The sequence below is a fragment of the Tachypleus tridentatus genome, chromosome 3, assembly GCF_004210375.1.
Source record: "Tachypleus tridentatus isolate NWPU-2018 chromosome 3, ASM421037v1, whole genome shotgun sequence".
NCBI lineage: Eukaryota > Metazoa > Arthropoda > Merostomata > Xiphosura > Limulidae > Tachypleus > Tachypleus tridentatus.
The window spans coordinates 99,104,918-99,131,273 of NC_134827.1; the positions used below are offsets into that span (position 1 = coordinate 99,104,918).

Genomic DNA, 26,356 nt, shown 5'->3' on the forward strand with positions numbered 1-26,356 from the left:
AACCCCATGAAGGTCAGGAGAAGATCCTGGTGGTCAAGAGGCCCAACTCTTACACACCATTCTGACCTCGAATTCCTGTAGACAGGAGGCCTTGAGGTAACTTCCCAGAGTCATGACTAGGATCAACTGAGTTCCAGTGTAGGAGATTCTCAACGGGTGTTGTGGACATTGTTTCTGATGCTGCTGTTTGGGTATAGTGCTCACGAAACCCTGGCATTGTGCAGTGTCCTGGTTTGGCATTGTAGTGCATCTCCTCATGAAGCTCCATGATAGATGAGGACAGTGATCACTAGAAGGTATTTCTTTTATTTTTTTCATGGATGGGGTGTATCAATAGTAAAAATGGAAAATTCAGGAAGAACAGATTGTCAGAAAATGACCATGCATAGACGACTCTGATGTACAGTCACTTTTACAGTCTGATTCTAGGTTCCTAATCATGTATTCATTATCCAAGAAATCTTTAGAGCAAATGTCTCCTTTTTTTTTATTCAAATGGGATTAGACCTGAATTAGGTAAAAAAAAGCACAATTTATATTTATTTCCTGATTTTGTATGATGTTATGAGGTCAGTCAAATCAACCCAACTCGTACATAAATATAATAGCAAAAATAACATAGAATACAAACTTTTTTTCAAAAAGACTTTTAACTATCTGGAGGCTTAAAAATATTTTTATGCATAAGAAAAAAAATGTTCAAGTTTCACATGTAAAATCGTTCTCTTAAATTACTTCGCATGTTGAATAGCCGACATTCAAAAAGAAAAAGGCATGAGAAAAGCATTACTTATGAAATCTTAAAACAAAAAGAAATGTAGTATTTTGCATCTGAGAATACTTGTAATGTTTACTGATAATACACAAAATTTATTGGAACTATGCCTACTAATTTAAAAGTTATGGCGTGAAAATTATAACAAGCACAAATGTTTCTTGTGCTAGAAAAGCGGAATTTTGCTTCGACTTGCATTTTGTGACTCAGACTCGCAAATTTACAAATCGTCTCTATATAAAGTTGCTAGAAAAAAAAAGAATAAGGTATATATTCATCTAACTTTATCCCACTTAAAAATTCTGACATTATCATAACATTTTGACCAGTTTTAGAAATTCCTACTATTGTAGGCAATGAAAATGAAGATCATGTTATATGAATCTTTGGTTTATAATTAATCTGATGTTTTACATTAAAAGCTAAGTACTACTTGTTATTGAATATTGCTTTTGTGTTGGAAAAAATTCAAGTACATTGTACATAGCTTTGTAAGATTTTTCACATAGTTATTAACAGTACTAGTGGGAAGATCTGATATTTGGCTGCAAATGGAAAGTAATACCTTCTGAATTATGGCCAGAGAAATAAGTTACCATTTTTAGTCTTTAATATCGTAAAGATTCTATCATTGATTAAACTTGTAATTTCATTCTTCAATGGTTCGAGCTGTTTAAAAGAAATTATCAAGTAATTTACCTTTAATAAACAAACTGGAAGACTAGTGCCCCTGTTGGTCATCATTATTTCTTTAGTCTGAGATTATTTGAACATTTTCCTATCTTTTAAGAGTTGAATTATTTTAGTATTGAGTTAATAACTTTGCAAAAGTAAAGAGTTCTGTTACTTGGAAGATCGATTCAGGCCATAAAATTTTAGATATGCATAAATTTATATTTCACTGAAAAACGTCATTGAGATTCATCCTTAAGTTTGATTTGACTTTAAGTATGACAGAGCAGATTGTATAATGACTCAGTTTTTTTTTTAAGTACAAACTTTTAGCTCGTAGCTCTGCCATGTTTCAGCCATGCCCAAGATCTCGTAGATTAATCGTGACAAAAAGCATTTCAGTTGCCACTGCTATAGGCCCGGCATGGCCAAGTGTTAAGGCGTTCGACTCATAATCTGAGGGTTGCAGGTTCGAATCCCCTTCACACCAAACATGCTCACTCTTTCAGCTGTGGGGATGTTATAATATGATGGTCAATTCCACTATTCGTTGGTAAAAGAGGAGACCAAGAGTTGGCAGTGGGTGGTGATGACTAGCTGCCTTCCCTGTAGTCTTACACTGCTAAATTAGGGACAGCTAGCGAGATAGCCCTCGAGTAGCTTTGCGCGAAATTCAAAACAAACAAACAAAACCACTGCTATTGAGGATTTCCTCTTGTTTCAAGATATTTTAACTCAGCAGAATTAAGCAGCACCACAAGTTTAAATTAATAAATAATTCGTTTATCAACTGCCGTTGTTCTTTAAGTTTATAATGCAATATTTTCAACGTATGGAGGTTATTAGTTTGAATAACAGATTTTGCATTTGAAAGTACCTATCTTTCACTATTAAACTAAATACTCTGAATTATCTCATCAAAGTAATTCTTTATTAAAATAAAATTGTTGTTGTAATCACAAAGCAATCAGTCCTGATTTCTCCAAGTTTAAATAGATAGAGATGCATTAATTTTTGCAATTTCATTTAAATACAAAATTATTAGCTTGCCCTGGGGCCTGCCAGTTTTCTTTTGCCAGTTTTCTTTTGGGTACTTCACGAATAAAAGTCAAATGCTGTTGAGAAGGTTCAGTACTGGATCTAGTAAAGGTTATATCTGTTTGCAAAGCATTTATGATTGTTAATTCTTCAGGAGTGATACATACAGGTTACTTTGTAACTTGTTAGTTACCAAACTGACCTATTCCTTTATCAGGAAATTTTTGATGTTGTACAAGTTTTATCCATGGATCTGTAGTCAAACGTACAACCAAACATAATAAAATGAAACACGGGACAAATTAATCATCGGAAACATCTTAAACCAGTACTGAGCATTTTGTATAAAACTAAACAACTAAAACAGCAGAAACCTATATTGAATAATTAACATCTTAAAGCTACTTTGAACATTTAATATAAATAGTAGAAACATAGGGAAAGTCTGTTTAATTGGATAAACTAATTACCAAGTTGATTATTAGTTTTGTTCTAATTACATACCTTACTTTGAACCAAAGTTAATATCGAAATTAAATATTTAAAAAAATTATTTGCTTTGTTAAAAGTAACATTTAAATCAATATAAATGTGTATTGTATACTGAACTAAACTCTAGAGTATGGATCAGAGGTTAGAGTGCTGAACTGTAGATCTGATAGTCTGAAATTTATGCTCCATTGCCACTATCGTGCTGTGTACTTTAAAGCCAGAAGATAATATCTAAATTACTTAGGGTGACTGTTTTTATGTGAATGTTGTTTATCCATTCTTTTATTATTATTATTATTATTATTATTATTAGCCCTTTCACTACTATTTCAATATATAATACACAAGTTTGTTTACACATTTGCACTTTTGATATAACACTTATATCTTCACAAAAGTTGGTAGACTTTTAATAAAGATTACAAGCAATTTGTGTGAAAATTCAGATCTTTTAATGTAATATTTTTACTAAGAATTTATTTCAGAAAATAGTCTGTTTCATTACTAGTCTGAGTGTAAAGTGATTTCATGTTATGATTAAAAAAAACTTTTATACCAAAAATTTTTTTTTGCATAATCTCTAAAAACTCCTAAATACGTTTTAAATATTTGTTTTTATTCAGACTTCATGTTGTTTTCTGTGTTCTATGTGAGATCTCTCACTTGACCAACCTCAAACAATATCAAAAAATTAGGAAATAAACATAAATTATGTTTTTTCTTGCTAGATTACTACATATTATAACAAGAAAATACAATAGTTACATTTCAGTTACATATATAGTTACTATTCAGAAATAAATTATTAAACTTATTTTTCTTAAAATATAGAACAACAAATCAAGAAGTAAAAAAGCAAACTATTCTCTTCTTGCTATGACCTTTGAACTCAGTTGTTGCTGGACATAGGTTGCTAAGCCTTTTAAAATTTTGCATGTGGAGGGAGGGATATCAATTTTGTGTATATATACAGTTAAATAACAAGAAAAAAAACAAAAAACAGATACCATAAATTCCATTATAATTTATTAAGCTTACTAAGTAAGATTTATTTACATTTTATAAAAAATATGAAACCTCGAGGAGATTAAAGACCCAACCTACCCCCTTGAATTCTTGGTTAGAAATAATATGGTTATCTTTCCACAGATTAAAATGACTGAGAAAACCATTCTGTTGATTGGTTATTCACATGTCATATATTGAAGTAAGTGTAAATAAGGGACAATTTCCAAAAATAAAAAGAGGTGGCCAGTACCTAAGCCATATCTCAGCAAAATAAAAAGATACAAGGGTTTTATTTCATATTCTAGTTTATTAATATTAGTAATTTAAGTTCCTAACTTATACAAAACTATAGACTTAGTATTTTGACATCACAAACATCTGATTTTAAAAAGTGCTGCATTCAACATACCACATGACTCACGAACATCTATATTTAGATGTGTTCTTTTAATATTTACTTTTAAATTAGGAAATTAACTTGTATATATTACTTATAGTTTGAATTATGACCTATAATTTGATTCAAAACTGATTGACATAAATTCATAAAATAGTAGTTCAATAAAATTTTTGGATGCAAGTCAATAACCACGATGACATGGCCTTTGACCCATTGCAAAAGGGTTAATTGCAATTCAAATAAGATATTTAGAATGTAAAAAGTAAATGCAACATTTTCTAAGTTTACTGTTTGTTGGAACATATTTTTCATTTGTTTTGAAAATGAAGATAAAGAAAAATGGGCCTACGTTTGCTCCAGAGAAGATGCTGACACTTTTATATCTTTACTGGCCCTGTTAGTTCTCACTATGATCTTGTCAGTATTCACAAACATAGGCCCATTTTTCTTTATCTTCATTAGTATCCAGTTTTTCTGAATACATGGTGATGTCAGTAATCGTGAGACAAGTTTGCTGAGACTGCAGCTGTGTTCGTCTGCTCTGGTTCCATCACAGCTGTACCAATTCCATACATGGACTATGGTCCTGTATTGAAAGCTTGGCTTCTCACCAGTTGGCAATCGACTTGGAGTTAGCAACGTGATAACAAGATTTTTGAGATCAAACCTTCTATTATTCTTTGACTGTCTTGTTTCCATAAGGACAAGAAGGAAGAAATTATCCTAACAAGGCTACACATTGGTCACAGTTTTTAATTTTTTTAAATCATCACTTTCTTTTATCTGGGACTGATCCACCAATGTGGGGTCTTTGTGACACTCAAGTAACAATAGCCCACATTTTACTTTGTGCCATCATTATGACCCTGAGTGATGGCATCATTATAGACACTTGTTTTGCAAGAATTTAGCCATGACATTGGATGGTGTCATTGATGATGGTGACTCTGTCCAACTGGATTGTATTTTTAAATTTTTACAAGCCATTGGCCTTTTTAATTCTGCTTGACTTTTGAACGTTATTTAGTTTTAACTCAATTTATTTTGACATTTTGCTTTTGTTTTTACTAGTTATTTTTGCTCAAACAAATGTGTTAAACAACAACAACAACTACAGAGAAGTTAGATTTTTTTTTATCTTTACGAGTTATCCAGAGCTTACATACAACTGGTTTGTCCAAAGTTCTCTCTTCCCCCCTCCCCATACAGTCATTGGTATTATCACCACATAAGTGGAGTATTTGCACAGAAAACAAACATTAAGTTTTTATAAACATACATGAGGTTACATTTCTGAGTGTTGTGCATTTCAGTTATTCTAACTAATAAATAACACTAATATTTACATCTTATATCCATGTAATGTAAAAATACCAGGTTTTCCGAATATATACTTAAAACAACCCTGATGCTTAACAGATGTAATAAGATTGACAGTGAAAGATATTAGTGCAATAATACATTTTCATTCTTATTTGATTTGTGTAATTAGCAGTCTTGTTATATTTGAATTATGTGCTAAATAGACAAGCCAACTCTCCCTTTATTTCATGGAAAATTCCTTCTTTTTAACTTAAAATTTCTGGTATTGTAAAAATAGTAACTGTTTGTTGTTAAGCAGTGTTGATTATAACAGAGAAAACAGTCTTTTTTTCTTTTCTATGTAAGAGAAATTCTGTGTGATTGTAGGGTTTTTTTATCCAGTTCATTGATAAGAAGTACTAGTAGAATCTGACGTTTCATTATCCTTTAGACTTTGAAGAACATTTACATTAGTCGTCACCCCCAAGAAGAATATCCAGGAATGTTTGTACTCTTAGGTTGTGGCACAGTCAGTAGCTCCTGTGGTCAAATGGCAAGTTATCCACTGGCCTTAGTTCGAACTCGATTACAAGCTCAAGGTGAGAAATTTACAAGATACATTTTTGGGAAAATTATCAAGTGATGTTAATTCATACGTATGTTGTCCTTCTTGTAGGGTTTTTGTTAAATGTCTTGCATAGTTGATACAGTGGTACTAATTTGATTTATAAAGATAGCATTTTTACTGACAAATATTTTTTAACAAACCTTACAGCACATGTTTGTATAAAAACTTCATATTTAATGGAATAAATAATAAGTTTGTCAGCACATCAAACTTCAGTCAAGGAAAACGTTTGAAAAGTTTTCATGTTAACATGAAGTTGTTAGACTTGTAATATACATATATAGACATCAGGGGTCCACATTTAAAGTCAGTAGTTTTACTTGTGGTTTAGTTTAAAGAAAAGTTTTTATTATCCTCAACAGTTGTGTGTTTTAAAAGGTTTTTTTTTCACACCAGAATAAAAATCATCAAATGTAATCATTTAGAAGAACACTTAGAGATATGAAAATATATTACAATAAACTTTTGTTGTGATAAACCCTTTACTTATGCGACATCAGCAAATAACGTTTTGCTTCACAGTTAAGCCCCTCGGTGTAGATCTCTGTAGGTGGTGAGGGGACCTCCCAGAGAAGGTCCTGTTCTTTCACTTCACCTCTTTTGGGATCTAAACATCCACCCATGTGTTTGCCGTGCATGGCAACCCATGAAGGAGAGGTGAAGATCCTGGTGGTTAAGGGGTCCAACTCTAGCACACCACTTTGGTCTTGAATTCTGTCCCCCTTCCCCCAAGATCAGTAAGCTGGTTCACTTTGGCTAAGGTCAACCAAGTACCAGTGTTGGATGTTCTCAGTGGGTGTTGTGGACATTGCATCTGATGCTGGTGTTTGGGTATAATGCTCATGAAACCCTGCCATTACTACAATGTCCTTGTTTGGCATTATAGTGCATCCCCTCATAGGGTTCCATGACTTTATTATGATTCTCACCCACCAAATAAAAATCTAAATAAAATAGTGAAAAAAACATACCATAGGTAAACTAACATGTCTTGGCAATTCTGAGCAGTAATCTTCAACACCTGTACCTCATTTTCTGATACTACATTCTCTTTCAGACAAATCTTTAGGACAAATGTCTCCCATTTTTATTCAGAAGGGACTAGAGGGGCTTGCTGGCTCTTCTAAGTCAGTCAAAAATATTTATTTTGGTAATATATTGGTGGAAACATCCACTTCTAAACACAGTGAACTCCTCATAACATAATTGTCATTGGATGTGTTAATTATGAGGTTTGTTGTTGGTTCATCGTGTTGGTATCTCTCTTGTTGTTGGCACCTTAGTTTATTTAGTTTTTTTGTTGTGGCAGATATTCTTTTCCTTGTGATTCTTACTATTGATTTGATTGATGTTGCATTGTATCAGTCCATAATGTCTAGTTGAATGCAGCAGGCCAGTTGATGGTCTTGATTCATCCACAGCAATTGTTCCACAGTGAACTCCTCTTGCTTTCAAAGGCCATTTGAGATATATTCATTGAGGTTACTCCCCATGCTACTTTGAATTCATCATGAGGAGTTATTGTTGAGAGGGATTTGAAGAACATCCCCAAGTCAGAGATCCTGGCTGGTTTATCTACCCAAGGAGTTTCTACAGTGAGGTATATCTCCATTTTCAAAGATGGAATTATGATGCCAACCAAAGCCCTAATTTTGACATTTACATCATCACATCCATCTGCCACCATCAAAGCAAATTATTTAAATTGTAAAGTATGGCCACATATTCCAAACCCTCTCAGATGTTTCCAGTGTCATGGTTCCTCAACATGTGCTCAATGCAGTGGCAAGGACCATGATGCCTGTGAGTGTAAAATAGACCCTCACTGTGTTAACTGTAGTGGCTCTTACCCATTTTACTTTCATTCCTGCCCTAGGTGGATGGAAAAGAGGTACTATCCACTACTCTATCTTGGATGTATGTTGCTGCACTTCCTTCCACTGCTATAGTGGGAGTGTAGACAGATCTCTCTGTATCTTCGAAAGAATCGTTCCCAAGCCGTGTGAAAACTCTTTTGCTCTCCATTGTTAAGAAAGTTGATGAATCAATGTCAACACTTACCTCTGTCTCTACCATTCTTTCCAGCAGATCCCCATATCCACTTTCTGTATTTGCTGGTTCAGGCATTGATTTGGGGCCATCTTCTGCAGTCCTTAAATGTAGAACGATCATTTGTTCACGCCCTCAGTCTTTGGAATCATCTTCTTCCAGTGAGAGAGACCTGCCCAATCAACCAAGGAGAGGACCCACGGAGGTTAATAGACCTCCTTTGAATAAAGAAGAAACACGTGGTTCAAAACAGAAGTGGTCTTCATCCAATTTGCCTATACATAAAGTAAAAATGGTCATTTTTGATATAGCAGAATTATTGACATTTACGTTATAATCTGGGTGACATCAAAGCACTGATTCTTATCATGTGTCTTTCCTTACAGGAAACATTTCTGAAACCTGCCAATACAGTCATCTTTCAGTAGTTTTCCTTGTACAGAAATGATAGGTTGTATGGTGGACGAGTGCATGGAGGGGTGGCATTTCTGATCAATCAGATTTTGTCCACCCTGTCTTTGCCATTCGACACACCCTTGGAGGCTGTAGCCATCTGTGTTTTCGTGGGTCATACCATCACTGTTTGTTCTTTCTACCTGTCTCTTGGAGAGCCATGTGATCAATCAGGCCTTGATGCTCTCATTGAACAGTTGCCGTCTCCTTTTTAATCCTGGGGAACTTTAGTAGACATAATCCCCTCTGGGTAGGTGCTAGTATTGATGGGAAGGATTGCTCTGTAGAGTGTATGCTCTTGGATCACAACCTTTCTCTCTTCAGTACAGGTGTTTTTACTTATTTTCATGCACCTAGTCAGTCTTTTACTGTTATTGATCTCTCAGTCTGCTCCCCTTCACTTTTCTCCCACTTTTCATGGAGGGTTGACAGTAACCCAAAGGAAAGTGATCATTTTCTCATCATTTTGAGAGAGACTGGCTGTGGTCGAAGCCACTAGCTTCCCCCCCATGCCCAGTGGAAGCTGGACCAAGCCGAACTGGGCTTCTTTCACTGCTCTCTTGAAACACAATCTCGTAGTAGTCTATATTATTCAGGCATCTGCTCAGTATATTCCTAAAATCTCAACACGTTTCCCACAGTATCTTCCTCCATGGTGGAATCCTGTGTGCCACATGGCACAGGAGGCTCAGAAACAGGTATCCCACACTTTTGGAATGCATTGCTTTTCAGCAGGCCCAGAAGGAATCTTGGACTAAATTCACAACCAGCATCTCTTCTACCACCAGTTCCAAAATCATATGGGACAAGATTCAGAAGGTCAGTGAGAAGCATAATTCTGTCACCCTTTTGATCTTGCTCTTTGATGACCAGGAAGTATCTCTTATACTCTCGGCAAAAGATATTCCCAGGTATCTAGCGCTACTGGTTCATCCTCCACAGTCTTATCCATTGACACTCGGGCAAAGTGATCGCCTCTTTCCTTTCAAGCTGATTGTCTCTATAAAGATTAATGTTGTCTCTCTCTCTGGAAGCATATGCAGTAATGTGAGCATTTATAAATGAACTCAGATTTGATGAAGTATTTTTAAGTGTTTTCAAGTATCTGTAATGTCTCTGAAACATAAATCGTATTGGATAATAATATTTATAATTAAAACATAAATAGAATGTTATAGTTAGGAAAAATAAATTATTTAGTTATCTATAATGCATATATGACATGCAGTCTGATTGATGTCCCTAAGTGTGTGCAAATAGAATGCATCACAAATAGTCATGTAGTTGGAATAAAATTATGTTTACTGAAAACAAAAGTCCTGTAAACAGAACACTTGACCTTTAAGACAAATATGCACAAAATATAGAATGGAAGGTTTTTTTTCTTTAGCTTCATGTCTTTTGTTGGCCAATATTTGTCATTGGTATTTAAAAGTCCATAATGATTTTTCAGATAGATTCAATATTTTGCTTCAAAGTATGGTTAGAAACTAACCAAACTGTGACAGTAGCCATAAAAACTGATCTTTTGAAACTTGTTCTGTGCGTGAAGATTTTTCGTCGAAATGAACGCAACCTATTCAAGACCCTGAAAATGTTGCACTTGTTTTTTTCTTCCTGTCAGATGAATTCGTGCTGTTAAAAATATAGATTTTCTTAATTCTGTTAAAATACAGATGTACAGATACAATCTACACTAATTCTCATTCTCTGCTAAACAAAACTAACTTCATAAACTTTAAATTGGCAGATCAAGTGAACACAGTTTAACCTATTGTTTTAGTTAAATAGCATCAAGCAGGACAATGGTCACCATCTCTTCCTTTGTGAAAGTGGAACATTCATTACTTTCACCAGGTTTATTGGGACGACCTATTTGTTCCTGTTACTGTACACAACTTGAACCTTGTTTTTTGTACAACTGTACTGCAGCCAGTCAAATTATTTTGCTCAAAACATGTATTCCAACTTTTTTGTCACGTTTATTAATGTGTACATTTACACTTGCTAATTAAGAACCAAGGAGTGCTTTCATCCAGAAGTATTACAAGTCATGTAGTTTTTGGTTGTTTTTTTTCCACAGGTCACAACTTTAGAAGTTTCTGTATATATGTAAAAACAACAATTGACAACAACACGAATATTAATGTTTAAAAAATGTTGCTATGGAACTAAGGGTTTATAAGGTTTCTGATTTATTTTTATTGAGACTTCTTGGACCTACATGTTTTTAGAACATCATGGAACTAAGCCAGATGTCACTAATGAACATAACTAGCTTCAAAAAATCTTGTTTAAAAATGTACAAGAAGCCGTGTAGAAGTTATATTGTGAAATATTTAAGCGCAACTGTCGTTAAATATTGATTGCACGGTCCTCTTCACTGATTTAGAAGGTAAGCCAGACAGTGGAATGGTGGGCCTTTTCCGGAATATTCTCCATCAAGAAGGGGTCACTGGACTTTACAGAGGAATAACCCCGAACTTCTTGAAAGTAGCACCTGCTGTTAGTGTTAGTTACATTGTTTATGAAAATGTGAGAAGATCTCTTGGAATTACAATGACTTAGTACCTATTCAAATTATCGTTGTAGAATAATAAATTGCCACTATCCGAAAGATAATCTCTAAGGCATCTGCATTCTTTTGAAGTAAAGCCGCAAACAACAGACTATGTATAACGTACTTTATGGTTTAATTATATCTCTAAATATTTTGTGTTTGATCTGATCTGCTACACACATAATATGTACTTTTCCAACAACTATTGCTTTTAAAGCAATTGGTGAAATGATAAATCATTATCAGCATGGAAAATTCTGTACCATTTAATTACTGTGCATTTCATTTTGTTATATATGTGCATGTCTGTGAATAAATTTGTATATTAGTTTAGAATGAATGAAATTCATGCTTACATTTTATATTTTTATTCAAGCCTAGTTTTAGGAACAACTAGGTTTAAATTAACCCTACTAAATATGGATGCTGACGTCAACATCTTCACCAGTATGAAAGAGTAGGTTAGAAATTAATATAAACCACAAATTGTTAGTATTACTTTAACATAAAATGTTGGGAAAATTATATATACCAGCCTTTGTTTTTCTGAATATCCTTAAGCCTAGTTAATATTTACTCTAGATTTATTACAAGTGTTTACATTATTCTTGTTAGTTTATTGTATGTTATTTTTCATACATTTGACTTAATGTTATACAGTATTTTTAGTAAAAAATATATTTAAATCATTTGTTAAGAGTTATTTCTTTTATCAATCCAGTTATGTGCATTTTTTGTCATTGCTTGTTTGCAGGGGTGTAGATCCTGGGGGGTATACATCCCCCCCTTCATTTTAGGTGGGGGGTATGGTGCATACAATCATCCCCCTCTTATAGTTTGGTCTGTTGAATTGTTTTATTGCATCACAGGCCTACAAATTGTGTGTTTGTTCTTGTGATTCTCGTGTTCTTACCAATCGAATTACATAATTAGGCCTAGATGTAGGCTTTATCAGTAGCTGAAATGTACATCTTTAATATAGGTGTGCTTCTAAGCTTTTCGATCTAAGTTATAGTTCGTAACTTCGTAAGTATCAGTCAGTAGGCCTAAGTATACATCCAAGTATCGTGGCAACAAGATTACTCTGTGACTGCATGTTTACAGCTTTCAGGTTTACGTAATCAGAGATTACCAACTTGCAAATTGAACAGTCCACATAAGTGGTTGCAAAAATCATCCTCCCATCGGGTGTAAAAAATCTACGCCCCTGCCTGTTTGTGTAAATGGAAATTTTCTGTATGTTTTCTTGACAGTATATCAACTGTTCCAGTACTCTTGTCATAATTATTTACTTACGCAGTTACTTCTTTTGGTGCAGTTGAATATGTTTGTTCTTCTAATCATGCTGAGCTTGTTATGAAAAGCTACACAAAACGACGTGTAGCTTTTGGTATGTGACGTGTTTATGAACGAAAATTACAGAATATAACACAAATTTGTTCCTGGATAGTATGTGTTATTTCTTAATTGCTTACGTTGTAAAAGTACAGAAAATGATCATTATTCCTTTCAAACTTTGCTTTTGTGACCGGGCCTGGCATGGCCAAGCGCGTAAGGCGTGCGACTCGTAATCCGAGGGTCGCGGGTTCGCGCCCGCGTCGCGCTAAACATGCTCGCCCTCCCAGCCGTGGGGGCGTATAATGTGACGGTCAATCCCACTATTCGTTGGTAAAAGAGTAGCCCAAGAGTTGGCGGTGGGTGGTGATGACTAGCTGCCTTCCCTCTAGTCTTACACTGCTAAATTAGGGACGGCTAGCACAGATAGCCCTCGAGTAGCTTTGTGCGAAATTCCAAAACAAACAAGCAAACAAACTTTTGTGACCTGAATAATGAAATTTAGAAATTAACCTATTTTCTATGTAAAAATGGGCAAATATGCACATTTTCACTTGCATAAGATGCAAATAAAACAACATATGAATCAAGATTTACATGTATTTATACTAAAGTTATACAAAAATGAACAAAAATACAGTGGAACGCCATTAAGCCGCGGACCAGTAAACCGCGAAATCGTTTAAGCCGCTGTAGCAAGTCTTGTGAGCGAGGATTAACGCGGCTTACGAATTTAATCCTGGCTTTATAACTTCAAGGGCATATTTAAAAAGGATTTGCAAGGGGATATTTAAAAAGGATTTGCTTTAATGTGGGAAATAAATAAAATATATTACAATAGAAATCGACCGTTAATCTACCTTATCCGCTTTCTATGTCAGCTTTATGGAGGCCGCCATTGTTACCGAATCACACCTCTCCATACATTAAAGTTAATCCGCGGTAAATCCGTGAAAAAAGTGATCAATAATTAAAGTATTATTTTTAATTCGATAATTCGATATTTTTATGGAATTGTATAAATATTGGCCACAAACCCAATAGAAATCACTTCAGTTTCTGAATTAATAGTGAGCATATCATATTGACAAATTCCTACCCCATGAGTACCAAAGGTAAATATGCATCGTATGACGTTCAGCAAAAGCTGAATGTCATAGAAAGAATACGAAACGGCGAAACTCGCGCTAAAGTTAGTAGAGAGTTAGGCATACCTGAGTCTACATTGCGTGGGTGGATTAAAGATAAGAATAAATTAAGAGCATTTCTTGATGAACTTGATGAGGGTGGTTTGAAACGCTAGAACAGCACAATGCATTTTGTGAAGCCAGAAACAATGGAATTCCCATATCTGGACCAGTTATTCAAGCACAAGAACTTCATGGCTCTAATGCAGATCCAGAGTTTACTGTTTCAAGTGGTTGGTTAAGAAGGTGGAAGCAGCGACACGGCATATTGGAAGTAAAAATCAACGGCGAGATCAATTTATTAAAAAGGGGAAAAGCGAACCATCGCAATGCATTGGTCGTTTGTGTTAAAACGGCACTTGTCAATTGTATCTGAATAGTCTATACATTAATATTATAATGATCACGCAATGGCCCCGGATGAGGCTCCTCGGCGGATCTGTTGGCGACTTCGGCTTTTCAGTCACAAAGGTTTAAGCCGCGGTTAAGCAGGTTGAGCCCCCAAATACCGCGGCTTAACGGCGCTCCACTGTATTTAGAAGTGAGTAGTTTTTTGAGATTTGTGACTGTAATGTAAATCACTTTCACGTATCAGCCCCCAAATATAGTCTCACATCATGTTTTCGTTGTACGCTCCCAGCTCACAAAAGCAAAGTTTGAAAAGAAACATAGGTCTTTTCCATTTATGGTATAAGCAATTGTGAAATAACATTTTCTGCCCAGGAACAAGAAAAAGTAAAAAAAATTTTACATAGTGTTATTTGATGCATTTAAACTGTGGCATTTCTTTATAATTTACATTGTAAATTTGTACTGTAGTTATCCGACTAAAATGATGCTTTTAAAGAAAAGTAATTTTATATTTGTGTTTAGTTAATGGTGTATAAATAATTCTGCACTGTTTTTATTGTTGTTGTTTTTTAATGTTGAAGCTTCAGTACACTGAATAAACAAGTAATATATATTTCCAACTGTATGAAGTTAAAATTACTATTCTAATGAATAAAAGAAAATGGAAAATATTTACCCTATTTTACAGACGCTTAAAAATTGCTTATAGGACACTGAGAAAATTGGAAAAAATACCATAAAGATTGAAAAACATCAGTAGTAACTCCAATATATTGAGGTAATGACTCCAAAAATTAACATTTTTTACTCTCGGTGTATTTCTTGACCAAACCAAACAAGTTCTAGTTGTACAATAAATAATTGTAACATCAAATATGGCACTTTTATACTCGTAAATTAACTTAAATAGACAAGTCTATAAACCTGGTGCCAAAATATTCATTTTTTACGTACCCACTGTACATAGTTGAGATGTACTGCTGTTAAGGATGAAATGTTTGAAACTGGTCATGTATTTCAGTACTAGGTTATCTCTGGTATGTTTAATCCTGCTGATAAATTACACAATTGCCCCTGATAAATAGCAGGTATAAAAATTTGAACTAAGTTAAAATGTATAATTTTTAGTCCTGCACTACTTTTTATGGAATTGTACTTAATTTTCTGAACAATCAGTTCATGTATTTGTGATTGGAAGAGACTTAATGGAGTATACATAAGTGTTTCATGTAAACAATTGCCATGTGTACTTCAGGATGAGACAACCTGAAGATGACCTGAGAGTGTTGAAACATTGTTCTCTGCTTTATTAGTAAAAGTGTTAATACCCATACCAGCTGTCCTGAGATGTATTTTTACTTCAGGTGGGTTTCTTGTCATCACAAATTGCCATGTATGATTTTCAGAACTCAAAGAGAATTATTTTACAATATACTTGAACAAATCAGCATGCTGCCACATTTGGAAATGTTCATTGTTCAAGCTAAAACAGTTGTCTTTATGGTGAGCTACAAACTAAATAAAGAAATTAAAAAAAAAAAATTATGGTGGTGTATAATTAATCAGGCCTGCAGGATGTTAATTATTAAAACAGTTCAGTTATATATGAAGAATGTTTTTAAAAAATATTTTTTCCAAAATTTCTTGGTTAGTGTCATTGGTGATGGTGACACTGCCCTACTTAACTGTGTTTTTAAATATGTTCGAGCTATTGGCCTTTTTAATTCAATTTGAGTCTTTTATCTGACTCTGTTGTTTAGTTTTGCATGTTCTAGACTTTACTGGTTGTTTGGTACAGGTAGTCTAGCTCCTTTGCACATCGGGTTGGGGTAGAGGTTCTAAACTAGTAAAAATTCACTATTGGGTGCTCTTAAGTGCACTTTTCAAACTAAATTGAAAAAAAAATGATATTATCTCAAGAAGCTTTAAAAAGTAATAATTTTGATATTTTTGGTACATTTAGATAGAAAAAAAATTGTTTATAAAAAAAATAAATTGAACTGCAGTAGGTGGTTGTCACTGTGAACACTAAATATGTTGATATAGGCCTATTATCAACTAATCTGTTTTACAAGGAAGGCATTCGCTACCTTGATGATCAAACTGAAAAACATAAATCAGATTACTGTTTTTAATATTGGGCACTATAAACATTTACAAAAAGTTAATATAGAAAACAATTTTGTCTTAACACTAAATGTTAATTGTGTTGACATAAAACAGTTTGTTGTTTTTTTCCATTAAACTTCTCCATAATTTCTTCATAATTTGCCAACTGTTCTTTACCATTTGAAAAAAGAAAATCTCAACTAATTTGAATGGAACATAGCATCCTTGTTTAAGGCCAGTTTCATGATAAAAAATGTATCAGGTACATAAAGTCCTAACAAATCTGTATAAAAAATAATCTTAATGAAATAACTCGGTGATCCAAGTAATAATTTTACAATGAAAAGTGTAATATATATTCATGGTATGAGAAATATGCAGGTCAGAAAGGCTTAATATAGAACTATACATGTCCTATACACTGAATATTTTTGAAAGGCAAACATTTCTTTGTTTATACCACCATTCCTAGTTTGCCCTTGAAGAAGGAAGGTCCACCTTTCCAAAGGTCTTAAGATTACAGGATTGTTATCATTTTATATTGAATTCAATGGATAGTTACTCATCTTTATGTATAAAATTTATACAATGGCCTGTAACAAATTTGTTTACATGCAGGAAATTGAAAGGTGTACTATTTATACATAATTTATACAAGTTGTTTTGCAAGCAGGTTCTAAAAGAATGTAAGTTGAGCCCATAGCATGTAAAACAGTACAGATTCTGGAGAATAATAATAAATATGACAAAAATATGGTGTCATTATGTGATGATGAGTAATACATTTACAATATTTTTATCATAATAAATTAATAAAAATTTACACCCACCTTACATTACCTATAGTAACTATTGGTGGAAAAGAAAAAAATCAATGGGAACACAGCAAAGTAAGGCTTATGAAACATTCTTTCAGTGTGTAATAAAGTAAGGCTTATGAAACATTCTTTCAGTGTGTAATAAAGTAAGGCTTATGAAACATTCTTTCAGTGTGTAATAAAGTAAGGCTTATGAAACATTCTTCCAGTGTGTAATAATGTATTAACAACACTGATGTTTGTATAAATATATACAAAACTGTTTTAAGTTCTGTCGCTTAATAGAATTTTTTTTTTTTAAATAAAAATGTTTGCATAAATTCATGTATTGGTCAAATTATTCAATACATGTTGTGCAGATATATACAACTATCTATGGCTGTTATCTGACTGAAGCATACAGGTGGACACTCACTTCTCTATCAATACTCAACAGATAATGTGCCCTTGTGCAGTAGAATTCCTTCAATATAAAAACATTAAAAGTTTTGGTATAATACTTCTTATTCCAACTTTCAAATTTTATTTAAAAAATTATACATGTGTACAAAAATGGTATTAAAAGTAATATTTTGCTCTTTTGTATAAGGATATTCCATGCATGTGTAAAACTATATTTATATGCAACATCTTTCAGAATTAGCTTTTCTATTGTGTAACTGACCTAAACGTTAATTACTTGTATCCATTCCTACTTGAACTTTTGCACAGTTTGTCATATGATCTACGTAAAAATATATTTTAAAATTGAAATACTTATAAGAAAAATAAATTCATAATTGTCATGTTATCAGTAATTCAGTCAACATTTGTATTGACCATTGCTTCTAAAAATAAGTATTTTTGGATCAGATGTAGCCATTCTTAAGGGTCATGGAGTTATTTTCTCAACATATTATCTTCATTAAGAATTATTTTAGAAGCTGAATCAATACAGTACAGTCACCCCTGTCTGCAAAAGTTTGGCAAATGGGTTTTAATTTTGGTCTAACTTTTTATTGTTTTTTTTTTTTTCAAAAGTTTTGGCATAATGTTTAATGATATAAATAGTTTAGTAATTGAATTTCTTTTCATAATCAGGTCAGATACTGTAACATTAGTTTGTACAATGTTTATCTGTAACTGTATATCTCGAAGCATTTTCATAGTTTCACTATAATAAATTAGATGTACAAAAAAACATGACAGCAGTAGTAGGTGATGAGCCATACAAGTTTACTAAATAATTGCCATGACTAACTTCACAATGAAATTAATTAAAGTAAGCAGTTGAAGCCTCAAATCTTGTTCTAAAGCTACATTCAGATAACTTATTTTTCGATTGTACTAATCAGTGTTCTTGTTATACATACAGGAAACACTCCTGGTAGGTTAGTATCAAAACTGATTGGATCATTATTTCAATCTCGGAATGGAAAAGATTAATATAAACGATCATGCAATCATCAAGTCTGTAAGCAGTTTATGAAACTTGAGATATATATACGTCTTGACGTATACAGGACGCTACCATAACAGAATATGTAGGTAGACGTACATCTTGACATATACAGGATGTTGGTGTAAGAGAATACATAGTACATCTTGACATATACAGGATGTTAGTATAACAGAATACGTAGATACACATACATCTTGACATATACAGGACGCTACCATAACAGAATATGTAGATACACGTACATCTTGACATATACAGGATGTTGGTGTAAGAGAATACGTAGATACACGTACATCTTGACATATACAGGATGTTGGTGTAACAGAATACGTAGATACACGTACATCTTGACATATACAGGACGCTACCATAACAGAATATGTAGATACACGTACATCTTGACATATACAGGATGTTAGTGTAACGGAATACGTAGATACATGTACATCTTGACATATACAGGATGCTACCATAACAGAATACGCAGATACAAGTACATCTTGACATATACAGGATGTTAGTGTAACAGAATACCTTGAGTTCTTCATCTCCCAAATGACTCAAAGGAGATGTAAAAAATTGATGAGGTTTATTCATTGTTAGGCTTACAGTGTTTACAGTCAGTAAATGTGAAATTTTCTTGCTTAAGTTTAATCTTTTCTTCTTCAGAATGTAAGTAATGATATAACAATTGGAAGACATCATCATTTCCAATAATAAATTATCATCGGAACTAATTAATTATACTTGTTATATGACATCAGTATTAGGCCTATTGTATTATTTAATTCTGCATTCTTTAACTTGTCCCTTAAGGATTTTCAATAATTAAAATTAAATACAATATTAAAAGTACTCCAACCACTCATTTGGCTCAATGCTTAGCTCATCAGGTGAGGTGAGACACAAGAAATACAGTATTCATTGAAACAGTATTTTTACAAGCCATCTGGGCCAAGTGGTTAAGGCACTCTACTTATAATCCGAGGGTTGTGTGTTCGAATCTCCATCGCACCAAACATTCTCGCTCTTTCAGCGATGAGGGCATTATAATGTGACAGTCAGTTCCACTATTCGTTGGTAAAAGAGTAAGCCCAAGATTTGGCAGTGGGTAGTGATGACTAGCTACCTTCCCTCTAGTCTTACACTGCAAAATTAGGGATGGCTAGTGCAGATAACCCTCGTGTAGCTTTGTGTGAAATTCATAAACAAACAAAATCTTTTATAACTCGTGCTTCACCAGCTTGAAAAAAGGCATTCACATTACAAGTGTTTCATAAACCAACACATGTTGACATTATTTTAAACTTTCTATCTGCTTATCCTGCCTATATCAAATGAGAAATTGGTCAAATGCTAAAGAGAAGCTAAAAAAGGCCAATCACTGAAGAACAATTAATCATTTCACATTGAAAAAAAGGCCACTAACAAAGTTTCTTCCAAACAATCAAGAAAATGTATCCTTGTTTCAGATGTCAGTCTCTAACCAGATAAGAAACACTATCTCAAGATTGAAACTTATCTTCCTCACTCATTCCTATGGATCACCTTTAAAAGACAGGTTTGTACATCAATGCTTGACACCACCACCATCATGCCAAAAACCGACCTCAACACATGGGATGTCTGGCTGGCTTTGAATCAGGGAAGTAAGAACTAAAAGAAAAGTATTCCTATGGTGTTCATACAGTTGCTAAGCAATAAAGCTGATGACTAATACACTGATGGGATTCCACTTTTAGATTAACATAAGATCAGTTTTGTTAAGGTTCTCACAGGTAATTGCAAAAACGTCATCACTGGTGTCACTGAAGATGATGCTGATAGAGAAATTATCAAAGCAGTTACGATTAAGCAGAACTAGTTAATTGTAAACAAGAACAGATAGGGTTGGAAACTAATTTACTGATAATTTTTATTAATTTCAGTATTGTTCTTAGTAGTTAAGTACAATGGGGTTAGTTTCAGTAACATTATAATCTGAGGCAAAATCATTTATAAACTTTTAAAGGGACAAAAAGGAGATTAGATCATCACAAATGTCCCTTTCAGCTCCCAATTATAACCATCTTGCACTACTAATGTATTCATCCAATTTTTTTTTATTTTGAATTCACTTAGATTTTCTATCTCTGCCATCCTAAAAGGCAGCTCATTCCAAAAGCCAACCACCCTGTTTGAAAAAGTAATACTTTCTAAACTGCAGATGACTCCAATGTTGCCAAAAAATTAAATTTATTTCCCCTTGTCATATTGTTTTCACTGCTAAACACAAAAATCTTTCTTGGATCTCTATTATCAATACGTTTAATAATCTTAAACACCTCAGTCACATCCATCTCTGACCTTTCTCCTCTCTAGCATACCTCAGTGTGGATTTCTGTACGTGATGAGGGGACCTCCCAGAGAAGGTTCTGTTCTTTCAGTTTACCTCCTCTGGCATCTAAGCATCCACCCATGTGTTTGCCGTACATAGTGACCAGTAAAAGGATCATGGTGGTTGAGGGGGCCAACCTTAATGCACTGCTTTTGCCATGAATTCCTGTAGATGGATGGCCTTGGTGTGATGCCCAGGGTAAATTGGCTGGTCCACTTATGCTAGGGTCAACCAAGTACCAGTGTTGAACGTTCTCAATGGGTATTGTGACATTGTGTTTGCAAATACCTGGCATTGCTGCAATGTCTTTGTTTGGCATTGAAGTAAACATGAGGTTTATTGAGCAGCAGCTAGACTCCTCTCAATTGTTTACTGAAGTGGACCACAACAAAGTTTTAATTTTTCTCTCTCTAAAGCTGTCCTCATGCACTTTTACCATCAATGGGGTGTTTGCTACTTGTCGGTGAAGTTATATTTCCTGTGGTCCCTGAGGCAAAGTTCTTGGGGCTTATATTTGACCATAAACTGACCTTTATACCACACATCAAGTAGCTACAAGTCAAATATTCAAGGACACTGAACATCCTTCATGTCCTCTCTTCCACCTCTTTAGGAACAAATCAATGTTCTATGCTAAAGATCTATCATGCCCTCATTCAATCAAAACTGGACTATGGGTCTCTGGTTTATGGCTCTGCCAGGACCTTGGCCTTGAAAATACTTGGCCCTGTTCATCATCAGGGGCTTTGGCTCTGCAGGGGCTTTTTGCACTTCAGCAGTCCAGCGTTTGTACACAGTCTTGAACCTCCTCCACGGTTTGCAACTGTCTTTACTCTATGCTTCAAAACTTCAATCTTTGTTATAGCATCCAACCTGGGTTGTGTTTTCTTCCATCAGTGGGCCATGCTTTTTTAGAACAAATGATCTGCTGTTGTTCCTTTCGGCCTTCATATCCAGGTGCTGTTGGGTCTGCCCTTGGATGACATTGCTATCCAACGGTCAGCCCATCTCACCGTGGCTTATTACCATTCCCAAGTGTGACCTTTCTTTGAGTCATCTTAGAAAGGTGAATACTCCCATTTGTAAATACAATCTTTACTTACAAAACATCTTTCAAACCATCCTTTTATTTCCACATATAGGGATGGTTTGAAATCAGGTGACTCTGCTGTGGTTTGTTATGGTTCAGCAGTTTCACACAGAAGCCCCTCTACAGTTTGTGTTCACTGCTAAACTATATGCCATTTCTCTTGGCCTAGATCACAAAGAATCTAAGCAGTACTCAAATTGTACAATTTATACCGACTTAGTTATCTTCTGACTCTGGAATAGCTTCACATTAGTTCTTGCCAATATTCAAAACTGACTGGCCCATTTAACATCTACTTCTATCCAATACTTCTGAATACCAGGCCATATTGGTATTCATGGGAATGAACTCGCTGACCCCACAACTAAGTCTGTCTGCTCTGGTGCTATGACTTCCATGCCTGTTTCATACATGGACTATGGTCCTGTATTCAAGACTTGCCTCCACACCGGTTGTCAGTCGAAACATGCAAACAAGCTATTCCAGATCAAACCTTCTGTTGCTCTTTAGCCATCTTGTTTCCATAATGATTGGAAGGAGGATGTTATTCTGGTTAGGCTACACACTGGTCATCATTTTCTTTTATTTGTGACTGATGCACCCATGTGTGGTCTGCATGACACTCAAGTCACAATAGGCCACATTTCACTGTTGTGCCATAGTTACAACTCTGAACGACAGCACCATTTTAAGACACGTTTTGTCCACAGGTTTACCCCTGATATTGAACAGTGTGATTAATCTTTTTAATGCTATTTAAGTTTGTTTTGTTTTAAAAAGATTTAATAATTATGCTTTATTTCTTACTTTTTACTGGTTGTTTTACACCATAAAACACCAACCAACCAACCTCTCCAGCAAAAACAAGTTTAGAGAATTTAGTCTCTCCTCAGAGGTAACATACTTTATTTTTTATGTAATCTAGATGTTTTTACACTTTATATCTCTCCTCACTAAGCACCAACATTCATCTACCTAATATCACAGATGCTGTTTTTCCCACATTAATTCCATTTCAATACCCATCTCACATTTTATCAGTTCATTTACAATTTCTCTATATCTATCATTTAAGACAACTGCTGCCCAAAACATTGTACCGTTTTAAAAGATAAATAGATGAAAACCAGTGTTATATACAAACTGAAGATCAATCTCATTACATAAAAATTTCATTTTATCTCATCAATAACTTTAATTTAGACTTTCATAAACAAACATTTGATAAGTCTTGCTCTAGAATGACATATACCTAAACTATTTATATAATTTGTTTATAGGCCCATGAGTTTATTATAAGGTCTAAGAAACTGTAAACAAAAAATATTATGAGGACTGCATATAATTTAAATCCCCCAAATTACTGCTGAATTTTATCTTATGTATCTTACATAAAAACACACGAGTGCTTTATATTAACTGTTGTAACAGGTAAAACATGAAATTAATCATGATGACTTGTGGGTATCAACAGTGATTGATAAGCAGAGAACATTTTGACCTTTCTGAGTCATCTTCAGGTTAACAAAGACGACGACCTAAGAAGGTCAAAATGTTGTTCTCCACTTATTAATAAATGTGTTAACACCCATACCAGCTGTTCTGAGGTACATAAAATTACTCAATGATACAAATGTGGACCCTACTTGTTGTGAACTGTATAAAAAAAAGTTGGTAATTTGGAGATTAACCCTTCAAACAGAGACAAAGGAGATTACCATCTGCTCAGCTAGGGATGGTCATTTATGCAACAAAAGTATCATAAACCTGTGTGTCCCTCTCAAAATCTATTAGAGTGATGTTAAATTTTACAGGTATTTCAGACAAAGAATAACATTATTCTGTCTTTCTAATAAAAATATTATCTGTGGCAGTTATCTGCTTAGACTGTTAAAATAGTTTGAGTGCAAGTCGATTTTCGTTTAAGTATAAAAACAGTTTTCATAATCTCTAAAACCTCCTAAATGAATATCAAAGTATTTTGGAGGAAAATATTTTTATATTTTACTTTAAATTTTCTCTACTGTATCACTAACTCTAACTATTATGACCAATGTCCAATGAAATGATTAGTTAGAAAACGAAAAACATACCTTTTAATGTTTTGTAGGATATCTTTACAGTTTACATTGTTGTTTTACTTATATTCATAATTTTGGGTTTCTTCCTTTCCATGTATTGTTAATTTTTGATGTTTTATTTTTCTTTCTTGTCCTTCACCACTTAATTGTTGATTTTGACAAAAGTTAATGGTGCCATTATGACGTATCACAGTTTCCTTAGGAGATGTGCACAACCCTTTGGCAAAATTATCATAAAAAGCCTTGAAAACAAATGTAACGTGTGATGTATATTTAAAAGATGTTTAAACCTTTTAAAATACATACACGTATACACTATAATACTACAGTCAGATACGTGTATCCTTGACAGCAACGTGTGCCAATTTCAAAATGAACTTTGTTAGAATAGGGTATAAAATTATCTCTTTCTGATGATTATGCACGTGCAGATAACATCTGTATATAGGCCATAAAGCTCAAGCAAATGTGTTGAAGATGAACATGGCAGTTGTAACGGGGTGAAAAAGCTTGTTTCTCTTGTATTCATTCAGAGAACATTGAAATAAACGAGTCAAAATGTCATGTGAACATCTTATTGTCTAAGACATAAGTATTCAACTACCATTGTAATACTGAAGATAGTCAAAATAGAGAATTTTTATAGCTCGCTGGACATGTGACATCTGAAGTTAAATGTTTTTTTTTAAGGTTTCTTTTCAAATAATGGACTTAAAATTTAGATAACATAAGTCTCCAAATCCTTACATGCATTCAAGATTTAATAAAACACCTTTAATATCAATATACGTGAATGAAATTAATTTTAACACAGTGGCTTATACAGAAAATAGGTACCCATCACAAGAGGGTTATAGTGGTTCTAAGTAAGTTTATCTGTTCTCAGTTATGTTTCCTGTTATACAGTACTTTCTCTAGTTTTTATTATTCTGAGGTCACAGTGATAGGTTAAATGTAATTCAAGTGCTATCGTTTTCACTAACCTTCCTGTTATTCATTTCGAACATCTGATTAGTCACCATTTTTCTGTATTCTTATTTAACAGTAAGACTGTAGAGATGCTCCCAACCTTCTTCCAACTGAGAACCAGCCATTTCTGATCCCAAATGTCGTGGGCTATCTGTACAATATGAAATTCTTAAAGTTCTTTTTAAACTGCATTGTAAAACACTATATTTCAAACCTTTGTTGTTTTTCTCAATCAGCTGAAACTTCCCTGTGGACGAGCACTGGTCCATGGACCAAGGGTTGGGAACCAGTGTTCTTATTCAGAAAGTTAATTCTCTAGTTTTCTATCAAATTAAGTATTTAACAAAAACTTGCTAGTTTTAGAAACTGCATAATGTAAATCACTCGTGTGGATAGTTTATCACGTGGTTTTTAACAACAGTCTTCCCAACTGCATCAGCAGTAAACTTTGATGGCCGGTAAGGTCTAAATTTGAGGTTCAATCCCTGCAATTGCACAACTTTGCATTTAACAAACAAACCTAATTCTTGTTTTTGGAATATAAGGAAAAATAACTATAGTAAAACTTTCTCATTCTTTGAGCACCAAAATTGTGAATAAATGTCAGAATTAGAACTTCTGTTAGACTGGGTCTCCTCAATGAAGATTCAATTAGTTGTTCCCTGTTAACTGTTCTATATGGTTTTAAATTCTGTTGAAGAAACTCCAAGATTGTTGCACTGGACATAATAACAACTTACTAATTAGAATAAATTTGCAAGAGTTGCTTTGTGGCACTCCAGCTGCAACAGCCCGTGTTTTACTGTTGTTACAACCTTAAGCAGAAGCACTGTTTAAGACACATCTTTCCTATGGATTAACCCCAGACACTGAACAGTCTTGTTGGTGATAGCAAAACTATCAACTTAATTGTTTTACATATTTCCAGGCCATTGGCCTTTTTCAATTCTATTTAAGTTTTTTTACCTTGATTTATGTTTACCACTTGTTTGGTGCAGATAGCCTTGTTACTTTGTGCCTTAAAACAATAAGAGGTTCCTCAGGAATCTGCTCTACCTTAAAAAACATCATATATTTACTTATTTATAAAATACTGCCATTTATCAATGTTTTTTTAAATTGTTTTATGTGTGTTTCATTTATCAGTTAGTTGCATAATGTTTAATTTTATCTAACCCTCAAACTAGTTCTAGTATTCAGAGTTTCATCAGGTTTTCATTC

At 33.9% G+C, this 26,356-nt stretch overlaps 1 protein-coding gene across 1 annotated transcript in view; it reads left to right on the top strand.

Annotated features, from left to right (window-relative positions):
* Positions 1-14,919, top strand: part of LOC143247577 (mitochondrial adenyl nucleotide antiporter SLC25A24-B-like) — a 32,846-nt gene extending 17,927 nt beyond the window's left edge. The window contains 2 exon segments of the mRNA XM_076495875.1: positions 6,139-6,286; positions 11,210-14,919. Of these exon segments, the coding sequence (XP_076351990.1) occupies positions 6,139-6,286; positions 11,210-11,385 (324 nt within the window). The 3' untranslated portion in view covers positions 11,386-14,919.
* Positions 14,920-26,356: the final 11,437 nt, after the last annotated feature.